Source organism: Bos taurus, chromosome 17 (genome assembly GCF_002263795.3).
Source record: "Bos taurus isolate L1 Dominette 01449 registration number 42190680 breed Hereford chromosome 17, ARS-UCD2.0, whole genome shotgun sequence".
Taxonomy (NCBI): domain Eukaryota; kingdom Metazoa; phylum Chordata; class Mammalia; order Artiodactyla; family Bovidae; genus Bos; species Bos taurus.
The window spans coordinates 55,660,430-55,684,285 of NC_037344.1; the positions used below are offsets into that span (position 1 = coordinate 55,660,430).

The following is a 23,856-nucleotide window of genomic DNA, read 5'->3' on the forward strand; positions in this document are numbered from 1 at the left end:
GACTTTTTTTTCTTTCCTTCACAAGAGTAGACTGTCTTCTCCATTGTCTTGTTAAAAATTTTCATTCAGGTGTTTCTTAATGTACAGTCTTAAAAAGTTGAATCACACATTTTTCAAGTGTTTTTTCCACAAGGGAGAGGAAATCTATAGAACGTGGCTGATTAAGAATAACTGCTATGTTTCCATTCCAGATTTGGCTGCCTTTCAGTGGTGGGTGAAGTTATTCAGCTATGTATTTCAGATATATATTTCAGTGCTACTGAAGCATTAAGGGAACCTTATGGATGAAAGGTGTCCAGGAAACGTAAGCCAGGAGGTGGAAATAGATTGTTTGGAGTCCTAAATGATACCCGGGCAGAGAGTGAAGTCATTGCTACTTTGAAAAGGGGAGATATACTTGACAGCCCTCGAATTACTGATATTCCAGAAGAGACTTTTTATCCATTCCAGTGATGGTTTCATGGCCAGGGGATCTTACTGGTTTTCAGTCCTGTACATACAAAGTAAGTATCTGCTAGGCCAGGTAGGAGACAGGTGGCTGCACTTTCAGGCCGGATCCATGAGGTCCCAAGGAGTTTGAGATGATGTTTTCTTGAACCAGGGGATTTTGCAGGATGAAGCCTGGAATTCAGCAACCCACTGGAAGCTGTCGTCGTGGGTCCGTCACCCGAAACCGTCTTGGTGTCTGCGAAGCAGCCTGCAGCTCCTTTAATGAATCTTTTCAACTAGAGCAGGATCCATGGGGCATCCCTATTAAAAATTTTTGCTTTCCGCAGAGCTTAAAGCGAAGTTTGGAGCAAGCACGGATGGAGGTGTCCCAAGAGGACGACAAAGCACTGCAGCTCCTCCATGATATCAGAGAGCAGAGCCGGAAGCTCCAAGAAATCAAAGAGCAGGTATGACTCGCTGCCTGGGAGCAGGACACCAGCTCAGACCTCTCATTTCAGGGGAGGCATGTTTGAGGGACAGAGAAAGGGAAGGAGGGAGGGGAGGAGGGGGAGAGAAAGAGGTATGTAGGTCATTTGGAACTTTCAGATTCCAAATGGAACTTTTTCAAATTCCACATGGTTTATATAAATGTTCTAGCTCCTTTTGAAGTCTGGACCCCACCATGACTACTCTTTTTCAATCAAAGGTGTAGGTTTAAAGCAGTGGTGGTGGGCAGACTGCAGCCTGTAGGGGTGAATCTGGTCAACCAACCTGTTTTCCATGACCACAAGCTGAGAATGATTTTTGCATTTTTAAATAGTTGGGGGAGGAATTCAAGAGAAGAGTTCATGACGTGTGAAAAGTATATGGAATTCAGATTTCAGTGTTTATATAAATAAAGTTTCGTTGGAAGACAGACACACCCATTCACTTAGGTACTGTCTGCGTACTGTCTGTGGCTGCTGACCATGCTTCACTGGCAGAGGTGAGTAGCTGTGACAAGAGATCACGTGGCCTGCAAAGCTGAAATTGCTTCCCATCTAACTTTCTACTGAAAGAGTGCCCATTTCTGCTTTTAAGACCATTAAAATAATTTTTTAAAGACGTTTTCATAGCTTTTTAGATGCACTTTACGTTTTTGAGAGAAGCCAGGATAATTCATAGTTTTGCTTATCTAAAGATGTATCCTAGGAGGGGAGTTTGAGCAGTTAAGGCTGCGTCAGAATTAACACGGCAAATCTCTACTACATAAAGCCCTCCCCTCTGTGATCAGAAAAGAAAATCCAAACCTTTAAAAAGCCTACTCTCTTTTTTTTTCCCCTTTCCTTTTCTAAAAGAGTTTTCTTTCTAGATGGTTCATTTCTATTTTACTTCATTGTTTCCTTTTTAGCATGGATTTTTTTTTTTGTCCTTTGAAGAAACCGTAAATAGAAACTTTAATGAAGAGAATGCAGTGAGCAATTGGAGAGCTGAATTATCAGCTGCCAGGCAACTCTCATTCACTTCAGAAAATCTAATGGAAACAGTGATGGAAATGAACATTTTTGTCTCCGGGTAGCGCACACTTAGCCATCTGGGTGGTTGCTAATGCAAGAAACTCTTGAAAATAATTTGATTCATTAACTATTCTTTAAAGAAAGAATTACTGTTTTGCTTGTTTTTTTTGGCATCGTCTCATTATCACCCTAATATTTTTTAAATCATTTGTTAATATCCTCCTGCTTGATAAAAATGTTCTAAATAAACGTGCCTAGGAAATTGTGCAATCCAGTGGTCAGGTTTCTGAACAGTACTAACTCAGAGATCTTGAAGGTTGTGCCTGCAGCTTGGAAAAATCCACTTTGACAGTTGACTCGTTGCCCTTTTGTCCACACCATTTTTCCTCCTAATTTCAAGAAGTAGGATTCTTTTTCTCCCATTAGTTCCATGTGTTTGGAAATTTGCTTTTGGTGGTATCCTGGGGAAATGAAAGCTGTGCTTGGCCACCAGAGGGAGCAGCTGGTGTCCCTGAAATTAAATAGAAACAGAATTTTCAGGACATTTTGAAAAGGTATATGCTGGTGGTTGAGTTCAAAGAAATGTCCTTTGTGATTCATATCACAGTTGGCATCCATGTGGAGTTTTAGATTTAATGACTGCTAAGCGTTCCATTTTGGGGGAAGAAAGCTTCTTCGTTTCAGATTTTATTTTTCACTGGAAGGAGGACTTACTAAAAAAATGACCCTCAGTAAGCTTGATGAGAGTGGAATGTTTGCAGTCCAGGAGAAATACTTTCAGTAAACTCCTAGTATTTGGGTTGTAGCCCGCTGATTCCTCCCAGATTTGCTATTTATTCTTCTCTCTTCCTCCCAAAGCCAATTTCTGTACCTCTGTTTATTTATTTTAAATGTTGCTTCTACTTAGCTATTTAAGAAAGTTCGAACTAACCTACAATTGCAGTCATTTCACATACCAGAAGGGTAATACTCAAAATCCTTCAAGCTAGACTTCAGCAGTACGTGAACCAAGAACTTCCAAATGTACATTCTGGGTTTAGAAAAGGCAGAGGAACCAGAGATCAAATGGCCAACATTCATTAGATCATAGAGAAAGCAAGGGAATTCCAGAAAAACATCTACTTCGGCTTCACTGACTACATTAAAACCTTTGACTGTGGATCATAGCAAACTGTGGAAAATTCTTAAAGAGATGAGACTACCGGAACACCTTACTGTTTCCTGAGAAACCTGTATGTGGGTCAAGAAGCAACAAGTAGAACTGGACATGGAACAACGGACTGGTTCAAAATTAAAAGGAGTATGATAAGGCTGTATATCATCACCCTGCTTCTTTAACTTATATGCAGAGTACATCATGTGAAATGCCAGGCTGGATGAATCACAGGCTGGATTCCAGATTGCCGGGTGAAATATCAACAACCTCAGATATGCAGATGACACCACCCTTATGGCAGAAAAGTGAAGAGGAACTAAAGAGCCTCTTGATGAGGTTGTAAGAGGAGAGTGAAAAGGCTGGCTTGAAACTCGGCATTTAAAAAAACAAAGATCATGGCATCTGGTCCCATCACTTCATGGCCAATTGTAGAGGCTAAAGTGGGAGCAGTGACAGATTTTATTTTCTTGAGCTCCAAAATCACTACAACAGTGACTGCAGCCATGAAATTAAAAGATGCTTGCTCCTTGGAAGGAAAACTATGACAAACCTAGACAGTGCTTTAAAAAGCAGAGACATCACTTTGCCGACAAAAGTACATATAGTCAAAGCTATGGTTTTTTCCAGTAGTCATGTATGGATGTGAGAATTGGACCATAAAGAAGGCTGAGTGCTAAAGGATTGATGCTTTTGAATTGTGGTGCTGGAGAAGACTCTAGAGAGAGTCCCTTGGACTGCAAGGAGATCCAACCAGTCAATCCTGAAGAAGATCAATGCTGAATATTCATAGGAAGGACTGATGCTAAAGTTGAAGTATCAATACTTTGGCCACCTGTTGTGAAGCGCTGACTCATTGGAAAAGACTCTGATGTTGGAAAAGACTGAAAGTAAAAAAGAGAAGGGGGTGGCAGAGGATAGAGATGGTTAGATAACATCACAGACTCAGTGGACTTGAATTTGAGCAAACTCCAAGAGATAGTGAAGGACAGGGAAGCCTGGCATGCTGCAGTCCATGGCGTTGCAAAGAGTTAGACACGACTTAGCAACTGATCAACAACTTAACTAACCCCAATGGAGTATTTGGATTTGGTTTAAAATAAAACACCTAGGGACTTTCCTGGTGGTCCAGTGACTAGAACCTGTGCTTCCAGTTCAAGGGGCAAGGGTTCAATCCCTGGTCAGGGAACTAAGATCCTGTGTGCCATGAGGCACAGCCAAAATTTTTAAGAATTTAGAAAACACCTAGATACGTCACATGATAGTCAGATTCATGCTCCATCACTACTAGTAATTGCTGGTTCCACCAACCCCCCCACCCCTCCTTGGAAAGAGAGACAGAAATTTGGGTAACATAGAAGGCATTTGAGTTTTAGGACTTCTGATTGGTCCTATTCAATCAAAATTGTAAAGCTCCATTCCAAAGAATGACTTGAGGCATGACTCAAAAGTTGTTCACATTTCCCCATTCTGATCCTGTTCAGCTATGTCCAGCACTGAGCCCACGCTGAGATTCGGACAGCTCTCTCTCAGCTGTCTTTGGAAACGGACCTGATCATTATCTCTGAGATTTTTCTTGAAACAGGGATTTGGTCAGCTGTTGGATGTATAGGATTTCCTTGAAGTAGCTGGCAGAATAACAGTGGCTCAATAAATGAAGTAGAATTCTTTTAGATATCTGTAGCAGGCTGGGTGCTCTGGGAGCTCAGATTGCTGACAGAGGTGTTGCCTGATTCATGCTCTCCTCCCCTTGGGCGCTGACAGCTCTGGACAGAGAGATGTTTAGGGCGGGGGAGGGGGTGGTGTTGAAACAGTGTTCTGTCCTTGCTCTTGACAAAACACAAAAACCATATTCCCTTTTTGCTGAAAGTTTACGTCAGACAAGGGAGCTCAGGGATAAAAGATGACCAAGACTGACTCCACCTGTCTGCTTCCTCCACAGTTTGGTATTTGTGCTTGTGGGCAGCTCCGTTGGTACTTTGGATTTTTTAAAATCAGGAGAAAAGAAATGGAGTTTTTAGGTAAAAGAAAGTATTTTCATAGATAATGTTTTTATCTTTATATATTTATATATATATATAAATTTTTTTAATGGAGAAAGGAGTCCAGGACTGCTTAATACTAGAGCTATGAACTTCCTGATGTTCAAGCTGGTTTTAGAAAAGGCAGAGGAACCAGAGATCAAATTGGCAACATCTGCTGGATCATCGAAAAAGCAAGAGAGTTCCAGAAAAACATCTATTTCTGCTTTCTTGACTATGCCAAAGCCTTTGACTGTGTGGATCACAATAAACTGTGGAAAATTCTTAAAGAGATGGGAATACCAGACCACCTGATCTGCCTCTTGAGAAATTTGTATGCAGGTCAGGAAGCAACAGTTAGAACTGGACATGGAACAACAGACTGGTTCCAAATAGGAAAAGGAGTTCGTCAAGGCTGTATATTGTCACCCTGTTTATTTAACTTATATGAGAAACGCTGGACTGGAAGAAACACAAACTGGAATCAAGATTGCCGGGAGAAATATCAATAACCTCAGATATGCAGATGACACCACCCTTATGGCAGAAAGTGAAGAGGAACTCAAAAGCCTCTTGATGAAAGTGAAAGGGGAGAGTGAAAAAGTTGGCTTAAAGCTCAACATTCAGAAAACGAAGATCATGGCATCCGGTCCCACCACTTCATGGGAAATAGATGGGGAAACAGTGGAAACAGTGTCAGACTTTATTTTTCTGGGCTCCAAAATCACTATAGATGGTGACTGCAGCCATGAAATTAAAAGACGCTTACTTCTTGGAAGGAAAGTTATGACCAACCTAGATAGCATATTCAAAAGCAGAGACATTACTTTGCCAACAAAGGTCCGTCTAGTCAAGGCTATGGTTTTTCCTGTGGTCATGTATGGATGTGAGAGTTGGACTGTGAAGAAGGCTGAGCACCGAAGAATTGATGCTTTTGAACTGTGGTGTTGGAGAAGACTCTTGAGAGTCCCTTGGACTGCAAGGAGATCCAACCAGTCCATTCTGAAGGAGATCAGCCCTGAGATTTCTTTGGAAGGAATGATGCTAAAGCTGAAACTCCAGTACTTTGGCCACCTCATGCGAAGAGTTGACTCATTGGAAAAGACTCTGATGCTGGGAGGGATTGGGGGCAGAAGGAGAAGGGGACGACAGAGGATAAGATGTCTGGATGGCATCACTGACTCGATGGACGTGAGTCTGAGTGAACTCCGGGAGTTGGTGATGGACAGGGAGGCCTGGCGTGCTGTGATTCATGGGGTCGCAAAGAGTCGGATACGACTGAGCGACTGATCTGATCTAATCTGATGCAAGTTATAATAAGTCATCATACAGCCCTGGCTGAGGGGACTAGAAAAACCCCAAGTAGAGGGTGTGCCATCTCACATCATTGACTTTTATTCTGTGAGTTCAGATAATTGTTTAGTAGTTTATAAAGACCTTTGGTTATGTAACCCAGCACCACCCACTTAGTGAGCCTCGTCCAGAAAACCTGGTGCCCCATGACTTGTAGAATTAACCCTCAGTAACAATGCAGCTGGTCCTCTGTATCCACGGTTTCTGTGTGCATGGATCAACCAACCTCAGGTTGAATTTGGTCCTGGAACCAACCCCCTGTGTATACCGAGGGATGACTATATGCTTTAGTGCTCCGTTTTGTGCCCCTCCCCCCCTTTTTTCTGCTTTCCTCTGTACCATTAACACAGAGAGATGTGTTTCCATGAAAACTACCCATTTTCATAAGGATGTCATCTTCGCTTTAGTGTGCACATGGGGATTGCCTATTACGGTGGGATGAAGCTGTACTGTTACTGGCGGAAGAAAAGCATTTTATTGGTTAAAAACATATCCTTGCTCAGTGGATCTCTCTTGAGTCATTTCTTGGGAGAACAGATCTTAGAGATGATCACTAGATGTTGTGAAGGTCAGAGACGGTCTTAGTTCGATTCTTTATTCTTTTCATTTTATATCCTCCACCCCCACCACCTTGGATTGGATAAACTTTGCTCATTCATAAACCTTATGTGTATAGTCTTTGGTTTTGCTAACAGAGAATATTTTCGTGCCCTGCCCTGAAGTTTTCAAAACCACTGTTTATTTCTCATGGTAAATCAGTTTTGGAAAACCTCAATCAGATGTTCTGATTTTAGAAATTCACTTTGAGAAACGTTGGGCTGTTGGGATTACTTTAAAGGCTTTTGCTCGAGGGAGCAAGATAATTCTTTCCTTGGAGTCTTTCTTACAAGTTACTTTGACCAGAACCAGTGTTTCCTGACTCTTCCAAATTTCAGGGTGACTTGCATCTCAAGAGCACCGTTAAGTTCTTCATGCAGTTTGGGGCCCAGAAAAATTAATGGTGAGAAACTGACATGATGAGTTTTACCTTCTAAGAGTCTCTCCATTGAGATTTTCAATTACCCCCTTGTGTCATCTGAAAGGTTAATTTTAAAACTAGGTACCATATTTAATTATGTTAGGCACATGTGACTTCTAAAGGACAAATCTATATAAATGATTACCCTTGGGGGAAAGCTTTGCGTAAGCAGATTATCGTGGTTGTTTAAAGTACATCCCTTGCTGCTCTCTGGTGTTACAAAGGCCTTAAGGTTCTGCACTTCTTGTACGGTATTATTTGCTCAAAGGATCTAACTGTATATAAGCACATGTGTTCCAAATGGTGTTACTAGTGCTACATGATCTACACGAAAACAGTTTAAAGATTTAATACTCTTCTCTCTCTACTTACCCTCCGCACACCTCACCCTCATCCGCATCTTTCACCTTTTCTTTGGGTCCATTCTCCGCTGATGTCTCTTCACAGTGTCTCCTCTCTGTGGTTTTCCACCTTCACTTCCCATCTTTCCTTTCAGGAGTTCTAAAGGCCACCTTTCTTCTGTTGCCTCCTCTTTAGGAGTACCAGGCTCAAGTGGAAGAAATGAGGTTGATGATGAATCAGTTGGAAGAGGACCTGGTTTCGGCGAGAAGGCGGAGTGACCTCTATGAATCGGAGCTCAGAGAGTCTCGGCTGGCTGCTGAAGAGTTTAAGCGGAAAGCAACAGAATGTCAGCATAAACTGATGAAGGTAGCTAGCTCCCTTCTGGGAGGGAGTTTTGGAGGTAGATTCCTGGATGATCTTAGCAATAATAAAGGGAATCCTAGCTTAATAAGTGTACATTCGAGAAGCCATGGGGTGCCCTACAGAGTTCCTGGTGTTGATTAGAGAAGGTAACTTAATTTTTTATTATCGTCCTAATTGTTTTGGCCACAGAGACCAAGAAAGTATAGCCTGTAGTGTTGTCTTATAAGATTTTTAGGTTCTTGAGAGTTCCCAATATGTTGTATCTTTTAAATTACAGGCTAAAGATCAAGGGAAGCCTGAAGTGGGAGAATATGCCAAACTGGAGAAGGTATTTTCCATTATTGGTATTGGGATTTGGGCAGATGGTCTCTTAAATGGGCTTTACAGGTGGCGCTAGTGATAAAGAGCCCGCCTGCCAATGCAGGAGATACAAGAGACAAAGGTTGGATCTCTAGGTTGGGAAGATCCCCTGAGGAGGGCGTGGCAGCCCACTCCATCGTTTCTGCCTGGAGAGTCCCATGGACAGAGGAGCCTGGTGGACCACAGTCCCTAGGGTTGCAAAGAGTCGGACAAAACTGAAGCGACTTAGCATGCACACATGCAGTCTCTTAAATGTTGCTCTCCGTGGTCTGTCATTGGTTAAGAATATATTTGCAGTGAACAGAAAACTCTCTTCTGGGTTTATTTTGATGATCAGTCTCTGGATGACCAGGTTTAGCTTTAGCTATGGTTCTAAAAGGGGGAGAAGACACCTCTTTTTTTTTTTTTTTGTCATGCCCTCTCACAGTAACATACAAACCCAGATACTCAGTAAAACAGATGGAAAACTTTACTGTTTTAAAGTACAGGCGATTTCGGTTCCCTTTTTTGCCGTCTGTATGTGTGTCGCTGGTTCTAGAGAAACGGTCCACATGGAGGTTTACACTGAGACATTCAAAGGCTTCTCTGATAGGCTGCTGTTCTTCTTCTCCATCAGTAGGTATTATAAAACAATAAGACCCCCACAGAAACCTCAAGAAAATAGGCCTGTGGTAAATCTAGCAAGACCTTAATACCAATGTGCCTTTTGTTTTATTTCCTGGGATTTTAATTACAGATCAATGCTGAGCAGCAGCTCAAAATTCAGGAGCTCCAAGAGAAGCTAGAAAAGGTAAGCCCAAGGGGATATTTGGGGGAACTTACCTCCCATTTCGGAGAAGGCAATGGCACCCCACTCCAGTACTGTTGCCCGGAAAATCCCATGGATGGAGGAGCCTGGTAGGCTGCAGTCCATAGGGTCGCTAAGAGTCAGACACAACTGAGTGACTTCACTTTCAGTTTCCACTTTCATGCATTAGAGAAGGAAATGGCAACTCACTCCAGTGTTCTTGCCTGGAGAATCCCATGGACGGAGAAGCCTGGTAGACTGCAGTCCATGGGGTCGCACAGAGTCAGACACAACTGAAGCGACTTGGCAGCACCTCCCATTTCCAAGTACTTTTTCTTGCCCTATCCTAGAGGGTGAAAGATCAAAGAAAGAGAATTAGTCACCCAGCACTGAGGGAGATTAAGCGGGGTGGTGAGCTATTACCTGAAAATATCAGAGTTCTGAATATACTTTCTCTTTTGGGGACGTGTCAAGCAGTATTTGTTTAAACAAACAAACCAGAAACCAAGCTCTATGAGACTGTCAATTCAAAGTTCAAATTGTACTACAACAAATCGCAAGAGGCTGGCTCCTCTCCCTTCAGGGGACCGGGTTCACATCTTGTTCATGACCCAGGCGGCTTTCCATCAGAGACCGTTGGCAGCCTTCCTGTCCATTGGGAGCCTGGAGGAGCCAGGAGTCCTCGAGTGGTTGGGGAGGAGGGTGGGTGTGGTTTATGGTTTCTGACACAGTGAGTGCTAATGGCCCTTCCTTTGGGTGAACTGGGGAAATGCTAAAGAAAGGGCCAGAATGAATATGGCCTTCAGGAAGGTTTGTGAATGTGTTTAAAAGAGCCCTTTAATTTTCCTCCTCCTCCTTTTTAAAGCTGTGTTTTTGAAAACATATAACATTGACTTTACCATCTTAATCATTTTGAGTGTCCGGTTCCTTAGTGTGTTAGATATTATCTCCATTGTATAGCAAATCTCGAGAACTTTTTTCTCGCAAAACTTACACTATCTGTTAGATGCTAACCACCCCTTTAGTGAATGCCCACCCTTGGTAACCCTTCCTTCCTTTCTTCCCTCCCTTCCTGTCAGTGTATTTTATTGAAATACAGTTGATTTACAATGTTGTGTGCCTACGCTGCACAGTGGAGTGATTCAGTTACACACATATGCACATTCTTTGTCATATTCTTTTCCTTTATGGCTTATTACAAAACACTGAATATAGTTCCCTCTGCTATTCAGGAGGACCTTGTTTATCCATCCTATATATATATATATATATATATATATATATATATATATATATATATATATATATGATATATATCACTATATATCATAATTTGCCTCTGGTAATCTACTTTGCTTGTATGCTTTTGACGGCGTTAGACACTTCCTGTGGGTGGAATCATACAGTATTTGTCTTTTTGTGACTAGCTGTTTTCACTCAGCACAGTGTCCTGGAGGCTCATCTATGTTGCAGCATGTGGCAGGATCTCCTTTTCAGAGGCTTCATGGTATTCCATAGCTGGGATGATCCACTTTTTCTGTATCCATTCATCTGACTCCTTCCTGCCTATTCTTGAGCTCACTTCGGAAGGCCTCTCTCAGCTAGAAGTTTGTGTGAGGACTCATGTCTTCTAGGACTCTGCCTGTCCCCTGTAGAAGAGGGGAGCAACCTATACATGTCAGCCACAGATGTAATTCTAAGTTTTCTAGTGGCCACATTATAAAAAGGTGAAAACTCTTTGAATGATACAGTTGTCATAATGCAATATATACAAAATGTCATCACAGCATGTATTGATATTAAAACATTTATACTGCTTCGGTTTTTAAATGAATTGAACTTTAGTAAACTTTAAAATTGATTTCCTAGTCACACCAGCCACATTTCCAGTGCTCACTGGGCACATGTGGGGAGCAACTCCCACACTGGCCAGTGTGCAGGTCTCCAAGCTAGAGTTTCCTTGCCATTTTCACTTTTTCAAATGATAATTTAAAGTGAATGCATGTGAGGTTGGTGGTTTACAGTCTGATCTTTATCATGATGCTCAAGGAGCTGCAGTATAGTTAAGACACAAATAAAAATTAACTTCAAAAGGTTAATTAAAAAAAAAAAAAATGACTTCCCTAACATGAATTTTGAGCCACTACAAACTCTATGGTGGTTGTGCCCTCTGATAGGTATTTCTTATTATTAAAGGTTTAAATTACAGCTTTTATGTTGTATTGTTATAAAAGTTAATAGTAGAGATTCCCCATAAAGAAGTTGGCAAGTGAGATGATTAAATAAGGAGAAAATTAATGCTCTGAGGTAAATACATTAATACTTGGGCAGATAAATCCAAGACTTTTTGTTTGCATTTATTCCAAAATATTGAATCTAAGAAGCTAAAGTTTGTCCAGTATTCCATTATCTTCTGTACCCCAGGAAATAAAAAAAAACTCTGTCAGTTTTAATTGTAGGATGCATTATTCCAAATTTAGTGATGTTAAAAAATATAAGTGCACCTTAGAATAGATGAAATACAGAATAAAATGAAAAGTTTGTTTGTGTTTTGAAGAATGGATAAAAATATCCATTCAGTGTGACCCGATTTTTTTTTTTTCTGTTTAGGAGATGATCCTCATCTTTTTCTGTGTCTAAACTGGGCCATCTCACCCGTCCCCCCCCGCCCCGCTTCTTCTCCTTTCAGGCTGTGAAAGCTAGCACAGAGGCCACCGAGCTGCTGCAGAACATCCGTCAGGCGAAGGAGCGGGCCGAGCGTGAGCTGGAGAAGCTGCACAACCGTGAGGACTCCTCCGAGGGCATCAAGAAGAAGCTGGTGGAGGCCGAGGTGAGCAGGGGGCCTCCAGCCCCTGGGTCCTGCAGTGCCTGGCCTCTGGCCGTGTGGGGACGAAATGGAGGCACCGCCTGCTCTCTGCTTGCCTTTGTTCAAACCACTTTTCCTTTCAGCCCATTCCTCTGAACCCGAGAGGCTTGGGAATGTTTTCCCCAAAGGGGAGAAGCTTTTGTCACAGAAGCTACGAGTAGAAAGATGTTTTGATAAAAACCTTTGCTTCCTGTTTGCTTTCCTCTGACCCACTCACTTGTGTGGGTGGACTCACGTTTATCTAGGTGAACTGTGACGCCGTCCCTGAGGTCTCCTCTTCCTTCCCTCTGTACCCTTGCTTTTCCTTGACTTTTCCTCCCAGCAGTGATAATAACATAGTAAATTTCGAGGCTTCAGCTGTGACCTGTGTGTGTTGGTAACTCCCAGATCTGTATTTTGGGGCCTCTTCTCTCCCTTCAATTCTTTGTTGTTGTTGTTGTTGTTGAAACCAATTATATAATTATGCAGAAAACACATGAGTGTCTTCTCATTGTTAAAAAAAAAAAAAAAATCACAGAACCAAAGAATCTAGAATCAGAAGGGACGTTTCCCCTTACTCCCCTCCAGCTTCCCCCTTGCCTGGGTGATGGTTCCGTGGAACAGCTGTGCCATAGTTGACTTAACCATCCCCCTTTCCTGGGCTTTCTGCTTCTCCCTATCACTGTGCTGGTGGTGACCTACTTGTCCACAACTCTCTGGGGCCACCCTCACCCACAGTCCAGGCAGTATTTCCCACTGCTCTCCTGACATGTTGCCTGGGTGTCTGAACAGTGCCTCTAACCTAAAATGAACTCACTTCCCCAACCAGCTGGGTCATCTTCTCAGTCTCCTCATGCCGGTCGGGCCATCATCATCCATTCACCCCAGGCTTGGAGCCTTGGCACCGTCTGCTTCTCCCTGGGCCCTGCCACTTCACACATCTTCAGCCCTGCCAGTGCACCCACACTGTCCCCCTCCAGTGTCCCCCACTGGCCATTTCTGCAGGCCTCCTCACAGTGCAGGTGCTCTTCCTCCCAGCTGAGCAAATGCACTCATTTCTCGGTTTTCTGCTTCCAGTCTCACTTTCCTCCCAGTTAACTCAGAAATGTCAGACTTGTGGACCTCCGGCTCCAGACTCATCATTACCCCTTGTACCATCCCAGAGTCATTAGTGCTTCCCTATGTCTTAGATCCATGAGACTATCAGCCGTTTGACCCACACATGCTCCCCTTGCCATGTTCTCCTGCTTCCCCCAAACTCACCTTATGCAGCAGCCCCTCTATGCTCTACCTGGGGCCTAAGCTGGCCACCTCTGTGCTGTTGCTGCTGCGCCCGTCTTTATTTGAAAGGCCTCCCCTCTCCTCCTGGCCCTCTCCCCTCCAGCCCGCCGCATCGGCCCCCTCCACAGCTCACATCTCCTTAACTCCTCCCCTCACCTGCTCAGTTCAAAGCTCTCTTTCCTGCCTGCAACCTCCTGCAGCGCTCCATACCTGTGTGCTTCATGGCTCTGCCCCTTTTCACCCATTTTATGTTTACTTGCCTTTCTCTTAGCTCTTCCAAGGGCAGGCATTCTGTCGACTTCCTCTGGGTATTTTCCAAGATGCCTAGTGTGCTACTTTGCAGATAGTAGGTGCTTGGTAAATATTTGAATGAATGAATGCACTCTTGTAACCTACACAAGCGAGTACTACTCGGATTCCAGAACCGTGTCTTCCTCGCCGTGGCTCTGGGTGCCTGCGACTTCTCTTACCTGCCGCGAGCGTCCGCTTCCCGAGGGTCCCGTCCCTCGGCACAGGCGTTGCGCCCGCAGCCGTCACCCCATTAAAACTCTCTGATTGATTCACGATCTGCAGGAACGCCGCCACTCTCTGGAGAACAAGGTAAAGAGGCTAGAGACCATGGAGCGTAGAGAAAACAGACTGAAGGATGACATCCAGACAAAGTCCCAACAGATCCAGCAGATGGCTGATAAAATTCTGGTGAGCAGGAGCCAAGGTTGGCAAGTTCAACGATAACAGGTTGCAGAGGGAAGGGGGTCCAAAGAAGAAGCAGCCACCGGCACAGGGGAGGTTGTCGCCGAGCAGGCGAATTAAGAGGAAGTGGTCTTAGCGGATGACACGTCAGAGACTAGCATGAGTAACCTTACAGGTTGGACTTTTCAGCACTGGTAACAGATCCGTCAGTATGTTTTTTTTTTTTGCTCTGTTTGCTACTGCCTGACCTTTAGAAATACGAACGTGCACACGCTGTCATCTCCAATACATTTTTACAGGAGGATTTACGTACTCCTATCAGCAGAGTTTTGTATGGCTGTTAACACTGCAAATGCTCATTTAAAAAAAAGAGGGGTAGAGACTCAGGGCTTTAAGACTAACACTCAGATCCTCGCTTTTGCAGAGGAAAGAAGTTAGTCACGCAGAATTGTTTTTCTCTGAGTAGTATTTGTCATAGATCCATGCTCACCCACTCACTTTCTCTGCTACAGTTGGTTATTATTCTTATTATTATTTTCACTTTCCTTAGATGTAGCAGATCTTTTTTTTTTTAGGTTTGTAATCACAGTTATTCTGTTTTTGGCTCTGATCAAATTAACTTGATCAAGGAAGGCTTGGGTGGTACTTGCCAACGTGTTGGAAGTTTTGCTCCTGCCAGGGTGGAAAGCAGGTGAACCTTTAAAGGACTCTCCTTGAATTTCAGTCCCCAAATCAAGAATTTGAAGCCACTTTGGGGAGTGTGTTCATAGCCCCTTCCTTCCCTGCCCCTGGGAGAGACTCTGGAGTAATCGACCTTTCCTCTCCACCATAAAAAGGCAAGGTGGTAAGCAGGGTGCTTCCCGCCTCCCTCTCTCTGTCTTTCTGTCTCTGCATCACTTCTGGGAAATGAGTCACCAGCAACTATATGAACTCCAGAATGACCGAATTATAGGCCTATACTAAATACCAAACAAAACCCAATAAAAACCTGATGCTTCAAATCTTTACATCTCTGTCTATATTCATGAGCATATGGGTATTCTTGAACAAATAGATGAAAAGAGAAATCAGTTAAATTGTTTTGCTTTGACACACAGTCTTCATAGATCCGTCTATACACAAAGGCAGATGTGACTGTTAGTCTACTCTCTCTGTTCTCTCGTTCCGTCATCCAAGTTTCTCTTGGCAATTGTCAAGTGTGTGAATTTTACCGTGAGTCAAGTGAATTCCCACCGAGATTCCACCACTGCCGCCTCTTGCTTGGTGCGAACGACGTGGTTAAGTCTCTTGTGGTTGCAAAGTGTTTCTCTGTTTAATGGTGATGTGTTCATTCATTCATTCAACAAATATTTAATGAGCTTCTACTATGTGCCAGGCACTATTCTAGGAGCTGGAAACAGCAGTGAACCGCAGTGTTTGCATAACAGGACGGAAGAGTCTGATCCAACACATGTAGAAAAGATAACGTTTTAAAAAATGACAACAACAACAAAAAATGCCAAAATGCGAAGAAGTCAGATTTTAGAATGTCCGCTTTTCCAAAGGTTCATTTGCAATTAAAACGTCGGAGTGTAGAGTTCTGCATTCCTGGATTATATGTTGCAAACTCCCGTTCACTCATGGATCAGAAATTTGGTCTCAACATTGTGAATCTCAGATGTCTGAGTTTTCAACCTGTTTTCAGTTTGATTTTCATTCCTGTGCCATCTTAGGAGGACTGAAACTAAGACAATTATCAAGTGATTTCTAACGTAAAGGAAAAGTAGCAGATTTCTTTTTCCAAGTGTGTCTTATGACCTATCCTAGTACCTTTGTGGTTGTGACTTCATTTATCAGAAAGTACCTTTGTTCAAGAACCTGGTGCTTAGGCTGTTAATAAAGTATCTGGAATAGGAGCAAAGAGGGGTCCTTAATACTGTTACATAATGATGATGCTCAGAAAGTCATCTCAAATGTCATTTGCATTAAAGTATTTGCTATTCTGTTAAGAACTTTAAAAACAGATAATTGGGGTTCTCATTATAGCAGAGTCTTTTGCTTTAATAAAAAGACCTCATTTCTGGGGATCCTTTAATATACCTAAAGCCCTTAAAGTATGTTTTTATTACTTAACATCCTATTTACATTCAGTTTTTCAAAATGACATCTGTTAGATTGCAGTAGATCTTGTGCACCTGGTTTTAACATTGAATACTTTACTGGCCCCCAAGTCAAAGTCAGTGCTTGCAGACTCAGAATTTCAAAAGCTTAATCAGTACCATTTCATGTGTGTGTGAATCTGAAAGTATTTTTTCCTTCATTTTATGGTCATATCCTGTATAATTTCCTCATTCTTCAAATTCTCATAATTATTTCCATTTCAAAGAAAATCTTGAATATAGTGTGAAGAGATGAAAACTTGGAGTAATGACTTTTGATATTAGTAATTAACTAATGGGTCCAGATTCATAAGAATTAATGTAGAGGCAGATAGTTTCACTTAGAGAATATTTCAGTAAATTGAATGCTGCCTTTTATATGACCAGTTTATAATATGTTGCAAATGAATTGGTATAATTTCCAAATGAATTTTGTTTAAAAGCAGAAATCTTAATAAGAGAATGAAGAGGACTTTACATTTGAGCTGTTTATATTACTCCAAATTCTCTTCCTATCTTCCACATATGTGTACACATATTTATGTCATTTTTAGTCAATTTTATGTTCTGCCTTCTTCCCATTAGTGTTACATCATCTACACATGATCTCATATGAACGTCTCTAGATAGTCACATTCTCCATATTACCAGTCAGTTAACATAATCATTCAAAACTCAAAGTGTTTGAATTGTTATATTAGTTTTCCTTCTTAGCTAGGGTTCCTGTCCAATCATTTTATTAATGAGGAAAATATAAAATTTTTTTATCATTAAAATAAACAAAGTAAATTGCCATTACTTTTCTTGTTTAAGGCTGTCATTGGAGCAACAGTTGCCTGAGGTTCAAGATAGTGGTCAGGGGCTTTGCACTGTATGGAATTTTGAAATTGTTGCCTCGTTACTCTCATTTCTCTAAGCAGAGATGAAGAGCTGCCTTTGACCTGTCACACTGATAGATTTCTGATCCCAGCCCACCAGCTGTGTGTGTATGAGTGTGAGTACTTGGACTTGGAAATCCCAGGGCCAAGGCTCAGTGGCGGTTTCCTTCTCCAGAATCGTAGAGGCTAGTTGTGAGGAAACACATGCCTGTTGTCTCTGGTGCCTGTGCCAAAGCCGTGCTTCCTCTGAATGTCTGACATGCGTCGGCTCTGCCCTTCCTTCACACACCTGACCGTCTCCTCCTTTTTGTCTAGGAGCTGGAGGAGAAGCACAGAGAAGCCCAGGTCTCAGCGCAGCATCTGGAGGTGCACCTGAAACAGAAAGAGCAGCACTATGAAGAAAAAATTAAAGTAAAGACACTTTCTGGTTTTCTCTGCCCTTCCTCCTACAGCACCGCGTAGCTCCTCTCTCCTCCCAGGTGCTTTGGGTCACTTCTTGCTAGAACAAAGGACTTTCTGGGGTAAATGCTGTCCTCAGGCCATGATGTGGGGTTTTATCCATGGAGGGGGTTGGATATCAGAAGTTCAAAAATAGTTTATTTCAAAAAATTTGGTCATTGTGTATTTTTAAATATTTAAAGATATCTTTAATATATTAAAATATTTAAAATGTCTTTAATTTTAAAAGTATAAAAATAATAAATCTTTAAAATATTTTTTGACCCACTGTCACTCAGTCCATGATAATTTAGATTTAGACAGATTCATCATTTCTTGGCTTTTAATTTCCTTCTTGCATCTTAGACCTAGATCTTTGTCTTTTATATAAAGTGTATCCTTGAGGACTTTCTTTAGTGGAGATAATGCTGGTACCAGCCTCTATGTTTTGTGTGTCTGAAAATGTCTCTGTTTCTTCCTAGTTCTTGAAAGATGTTTTGACAGGGCATAGATTTCTAGGTTGGCAGTTATTTCTTATGATACTTTTTGAAAATATCATTCCGTTGATGTGTTTGGCTTTTATTATTGCAGTTGACAGTCAACTGTCAGTCTAACTGTTGCTTTCTTTGAAAGCAATCGTTCTTTTTTCTTTTAAAACTTTGTTTTGTCTTTAATTTTCTGAAGTTTTACTGTGCTAAAACTTTACATGTAGACAGATGTAGAGTTATTTATTTATCCTTCTTGAGATATACTGGACTTCGCTGCTGCTGCTGCTAAGTCGCTTCAGTCGTGTCTGACTCTGTGCGACCCCATAGACGGCAGTCCACCAGGCTCCCCCGTCCCTGGGATTCTCCAGGCAAGAACACTGGAGTGGGTTGCCATTTCCTTCTCCAGCGCATGAAAGTGAAAAATGAAAGTGAAGTCGCTCAGTCGTGTCCGACTCTTGGCGACCCCATGGACTGCAGCCCACCAGGCTCCTCCGTCCATGAGATTTTCCAGCCAAGAGTGCTGGAGTGGGGTGCCATTGCCTTCTCCAATACTGGACTTCGGAATATATTAAAAAAAATTCTGGAAAATTATTGGTCATTATGTCTCAAATATTGCCTCTTCCTCTTCTCTCTTTCCTTCCCTTATGAGAATTTGGTTAGGCATGTGTTAGGTTACCGCTTGTTTTTTGGTGCTGCATTCTGGTTAAGCTCTAATTGATTTTCCAGTGTACTAATCCTTCCCTGTCTAATCTGCCGCTAAACTCATCCATTGAGTTTTAAATTTCAGTTAGTGTATTTATTGGTTTCTTGTCAGTCTGTTTGGTTCTTTTCCAAGTTTACTAGATTATTTAAGACAAGAACTTTTTATTCCCTGCATTCATTTGAAGCTTATCTTCTGCTTCTTTAAACTCATTAGCATAGTTATTTTTCCATCTATAGCTGATGATTCCAGAATCCGAAGTATCTGAAGGTCTGTTTCTGCTGTTGTTTCTCCTGGTTCTTTTTTATGGTGTCTGTCTTTTTGTGTGCCTGGTCAGCTGCTCATTTTCCTTGGCAAATTAATAATGGGGATTCTTTGAGACCTTGAATGAAAATGTGTGCCCACTTTGCAGGCATCCCTGGGCTTTGACTTCTCTATTTCCTTACCCTTTGAAGCAATTAAAAATGAAGCTCAAGTTTTTTTCAGCAAATGCCTCAAGTTCAAAACAGCTTTCTGCGCTTCTTACCTCTCTGGGTTTCTGCTTTCACTTAGATTTTAGTCTGTAATTTCTTACTCTTTTGCCAATTTTTAGGTACTTTTGGAAAATGTTTTTCATATTCTATCTAGCATTTTAAATCATTTTTTGTAGAAGAGCTGGCTTAAGTAATCCAGTCCACTGTATCAAATAGTGAATTAAATTATTTCACTTATTGACATTATTATTTCATTTCAGTTTTTAGTAGTAAGTTCGGTGACTAGAAGTGACCACTAGCCTATTTCCTTTTAAAATCACACCATATTTTCATTGTGATTTTGGACCAAGCCTTTAATTATGTCTTATGTTCTTGAGAATCAGACATTGATTGGTCATTACATTTCAAATACTGTTATTTTCCCTTCAAAGTCGGACATTGAAGGAGTCTTTTAATTTTTGTGATGATTGTATTACTGGTTTGTTTGCTATCCTCAAAGAGTTAGCTGTTCCTATTTTGGGGAACAACAAGTATACATATTCAATTAGCAGCACTATTCTGGCATCCTCTCTTTCACCCCTGGGGTTCCTTTTGGTTATTTTTCATTGAAAGAAATACAAGGAAAGAACCTAGAATGGACTTTAGTTTTAGTGTGAATGCCTGCCTTCATACATTTTCAACTTTATCTGCCAATTTTTGGTTTTAGTTCTTACTGGCTTCTAGACTTTTATCTTTGAAATAAACTACCTTTCAGAAAATTATGAGAATGTTTACAATTGTCCACTGGCACCTTTGCATGATGAAAATAACCTTTGCAAAATTCATTCTGTAATTTGGGTGAGTATATTGACTTTCCTGTCAGAAAGCCATGTTTTATCTTAAATTGATATAAATGGCTACAGTGGAATCTCTGATTTCAAAGAAATTCCCTGCTTCCCTCTCAGGCATTGTCTTGTTCATCCTCCTGCCAGTCTGACCCCAGCAAAGCCAGGATGTGTGCCATTTTGATAAAGGCTTGTCCCTTCTGGCTCATACTTCTTTGCGTTGGTATTCATTGCTGCCAAAATGGAGGTCTTATTTATTTTTTTAATATTTATGTTCATTATTTATTTGACTGCACAGGGTCTTAGTTGTAGCACGTGGGATCTTTTAAGTTGAGGCATGCAAACTCTTAGTTGTGGCATGTGGGATCTAGTTCCCTGCTGCTGCTGCTGCTAAGTTGCTTCAGTCGTGTCCGACTCTGTGCCACCCCATAGACAGCAGCCCACCAGGCTCCCCCATCCCTGGGATTCTCCAGACAAGAACACTAGTTCCCTGACCAGATATCAAATCTGGGCACCCTGCATTGGGAGCATGGAGTCCTAACCACTGGACTACCAGGGAAGTCCTTGGGGAGGTCTTATTTTGAACAGAGTCATTCTGAAAGTGGGCTTCATTGCTTTTTACTTCATAAGCAGAAGACTCCTTGTGTAGGCATTATGTGTTCTCTGCTACCTTCTAGGTGGCAAGAACTTGGCTTTATAGATCCTAGAGAATATTAGAGGGAGATTTGTTTTCTTCTTTCTTCCCTCCTGGCTTTATGAAACCATTTCTTTTTAGTCAGCTCTGCTTTGTGGCCCTGTTTTATCCCCTGTAAGGCCATTTTGGTAATAATTGTGATCATACCCCAGATTCGGTCCTTTACTTACTCGTAATTTTAGAATCGCATCCTGACATCCAAGAGAACGGGCGGCTTATCCTCTTGAGGTTCATCCCTCCTCCCATGACCCCGTCCTCCACCTCTTATTCTTTTCTACCAACTTTCACTCTGTTTTATTCATCAGTCAGTTCTCGTTTAAAACCCTCTTTGAAATTGTCCTTTTCTTTCTTTGTCACGCAGGCCCCCTCCCTGCTCACTGGCTCTTTTCAGGGACGATGTCCCCATGAGCTGTGAAGGGCCCTTCACAATAGACAGTGGGAAAGGCAGATTTCAGCTCCCATCTGTGACCCCAATTCTTTGGGCTTTCTTCCCAGTATCAGATGTGGTGTCATTCAGAGAAGCTCAGTGATGAGAAACACAGGGTCAAAGGCTTGGCAAGTCATGATGTCGCCTTTCTTCCTCTCATTTTCGCTGGTTGTTTTGGCAACTGATGGCGCTCTGTGTGTCCCTCGCAGAACATTAGATCAAGCTGGTGGATGGTGACACCATTACTGTTTTATTTTTTCCTCTTGGGAACACTAGGTGCTTACAGTGGCATTCTCAGCACTGAGAACACATGATTTCTCTTCCCCTGGGAAAGATTTCTCTTTCCAGTGACTTTTTCTTTTTTTTTTTTTTACCCCCAGCTGGATCAGAGGAAAGATTGGAGGAAAGAGGTTCCCCCACCCCCATGCCGTCTCTTCAGTCTATTGACTCCCCACCTACTTTATCAGTAGGCAGAAGCCTCTTGTCCCTGGTTGTTTCTGAATGTCAACTTTCCGTGGTCACACAGGTTTCCTCAGTCTTCAGCTTTTTATCCTTCCACTCCCAGTCTGGAGATAACGAGATTATTTCTGTACAAATTAAGAGCAAGCATTGTTCTGAAAACTGCTGGCACGTTGACTACTATAATGTTGCCCCTAGGTACTAGCTGCAAATCATAAGATCTCTAGAGAGATCTTTCCCCTCCACTGCCCTCATTCTGGTGTCCACCTGCACTTTGACTATCCGTCTCTGGTCTTTTTGGCCGCTAATTTTAAAATAAATTCTTAGTTCAGGTCCTCTAGTTACTTGCCATTTGATGATCACGCTTGACTTCTTAACTTCTTCCTGGCTGATACATCTCTGCCCTGGAGTTGGGGAAGCGCGGCTTCTCCGGTGCTTTTCCTCTCCTTTCCTACTTTTCTCCGGTACCTCTTGTTAGTCTTCTGGGCTCAGGACGCTAACTTCTCCTTTTGTTTCCCCTCAGGTGTTGGACAATCAGATAAAGAAAGACCTAGCAGACAAGGAGACACTGGAGAACCTGATGCAAAGACACGAAGAGGAGGCCCATGAGAAAGGCAAAATTCTCAGCGAGCAGAAGGCGGTAGGTAGACGGAGTCGCAAAGGCGGTTTTAATGGGAGGGATTGTGAACCATGCCAGAAATCATGGGCTGGAGAAGAGTCCATTTGGTCTGTTTTATCCCATGGAGTCTGTCACTAACAGAAAGCTCTCTCTACAAGCCCTTCCTCTTGTAAAACGTGGTGGTGGTGGTGGCTTGTGGCCAGTTTTGCCTTTCATACCCTTCTTTAAGAACTCACGCTGACCTGCATCAACTAGAACCGTGAGTTTTAAAACGTCCCCCCGATAACAACCCTGGTGGCCCTTGGCCGCAATCAGACATCTTATTTCCTTTCTAATCCCTGTAGGCAGATGTTTTCAGAAACTGCAGCTTAAAAGATTCCCTTGTTGTGCTTGTTAATCTGCTTATTATCTCAGACCCTACTGAGATTTTTCACATCAGAATCTCTAAAGGAGGGTCCTGGAAAGTGATATTTTTAACCAGCAAGCCCCTTCCCTCCCCACCTTTCCCGTCCTGGCCAATTCTTATGATTCACTAAGTTGGGGAAGCTTTGATGTAGAGAATCTAGGACAGTAAGGGCTGGGTGAGAAGGAATCACTCAGAGAACGACAAGCCTGTGGGTGATAAGAACAGGAACTTGCAGATGCAAGGTTTAGAGGCTCCTGCAGGCTCAGGTCACATGCGGACAACACGGGGATTTAACGAGGCCTGTTGACTTAGGGAATGCCAGGTTCCTCAACAGGTCCTCCTGCATGTGTTTCCTGCAGGTCCCTCAGCTGCTGGGGGGATGTGCAACCTCTGTTGATAAAATGAATGAGTGCCATCCCTGGGGTTGTGAGATCTATGCCCCTCAGGGTATAAGCTAGTTGAGTCTCTGGTCTGATGGTCCTGCCTTTCAGATAATCCTTCTGCCTGGCCCACGTGGCCTGTGTTATTCTCACTCCAGTGGCACCATCTGTGTGCAAGGTTCCAAAAGATCCCTTGTGTTTCAGATGATCAATGCTATGGATTCCAAGATCAGATCCCTGGAACAAAGGATAGTGGAATTGTCGGAAGCCAATAAACTTGCGGCCAACAGCAGTCTCTTTACCCAGAGGAACATGTAAGTATTCAGATTCTAACTATGTGCCTGATTCCACTCTGATCCTGCCTCCTGGGGCACAAATTCTGCTCTTCTGTGTGGTGGAGCCGAAGTGGATTTAATGACTCCTGTTCTGGGGCCCAACCTCTGTATGCTTAGGAAGCTTTGCCCCCTCTGAAGTCATCTCGCTCTACCCTGTCCTCTCTTTTGAGCTGGGTTTTCTCAAATGCTTCAGATTCCCATCCCATCACAGAGTGTTTTGCTCTCTCTAACGAGTCTATTTATAGCTGGCTTCTGGAGAGCTGCCATCCTTGTTCCCTAGACTTGCATCCTGTTATCAGTTGGAGGTGATCTCCAGTGTGCCCAACTGTGAAGCTGGGCCCTGGGGTGTGAGTTTAGGGGGTTCAGCAGGTACTCTCCTGTGATCCAGGAGCACTTTGATCTTAATCTTTTCCCCCAAAGAATTACAATCTCCAGGATTTCCACCCCACCTTAGAT

General features: G+C 42.5%; 1 protein-coding gene and 1 long non-coding RNA gene across 12 annotated transcripts in view; one reads left to right on the forward strand and one right to left on the reverse strand.

The window, feature by feature from the left end:
• Nucleotides 1-23,856, forward strand: part of CIT (citron rho-interacting serine/threonine kinase) — a 175,299-nt gene that overhangs the window by 93,878 nt on the left and 57,565 nt on the right. For 8 of the 11 annotated variants that reach the window (XM_024977733.2, XM_024977735.2, XM_024977736.2 and 5 more), the window contains 9 exons: nt 777-896; nt 8,008-8,178; nt 8,453-8,503; nt 9,272-9,325; nt 12,012-12,152; nt 14,022-14,147; nt 17,473-17,568; nt 22,184-22,300; nt 23,270-23,379. In XM_024977733.2, the coding sequence (XP_024833501.1) occupies nt 777-896; nt 8,008-8,178; nt 8,453-8,503; nt 9,272-9,325; nt 12,012-12,152; nt 14,022-14,147; nt 17,473-17,568; nt 22,184-22,300; nt 23,270-23,379 (986 nt within the window). The remainder of the gene's footprint in view (nt 1-776; nt 897-8,007; nt 8,179-8,452; nt 8,504-9,271; nt 9,326-12,011; nt 12,153-14,021; nt 14,148-17,472; nt 17,569-22,183; nt 22,301-23,269; nt 23,380-23,856) is intronic. The other 3 variants (XM_059876387.1, XM_059876388.1, XM_059876389.1) reach the window with 1 other exon arrangement.
• Nucleotides 895-14,023, reverse strand: LOC104974648 (uncharacterized). Its single transcript, XR_009491073.1, has 3 exons — nt 13,919-14,023; nt 7,843-9,668; nt 895-2,436 (listed from the first exon to the last, which is right to left on the reverse strand). It is a non-coding gene; the product is annotated as an uncharacterized lncRNA (long non-coding RNA).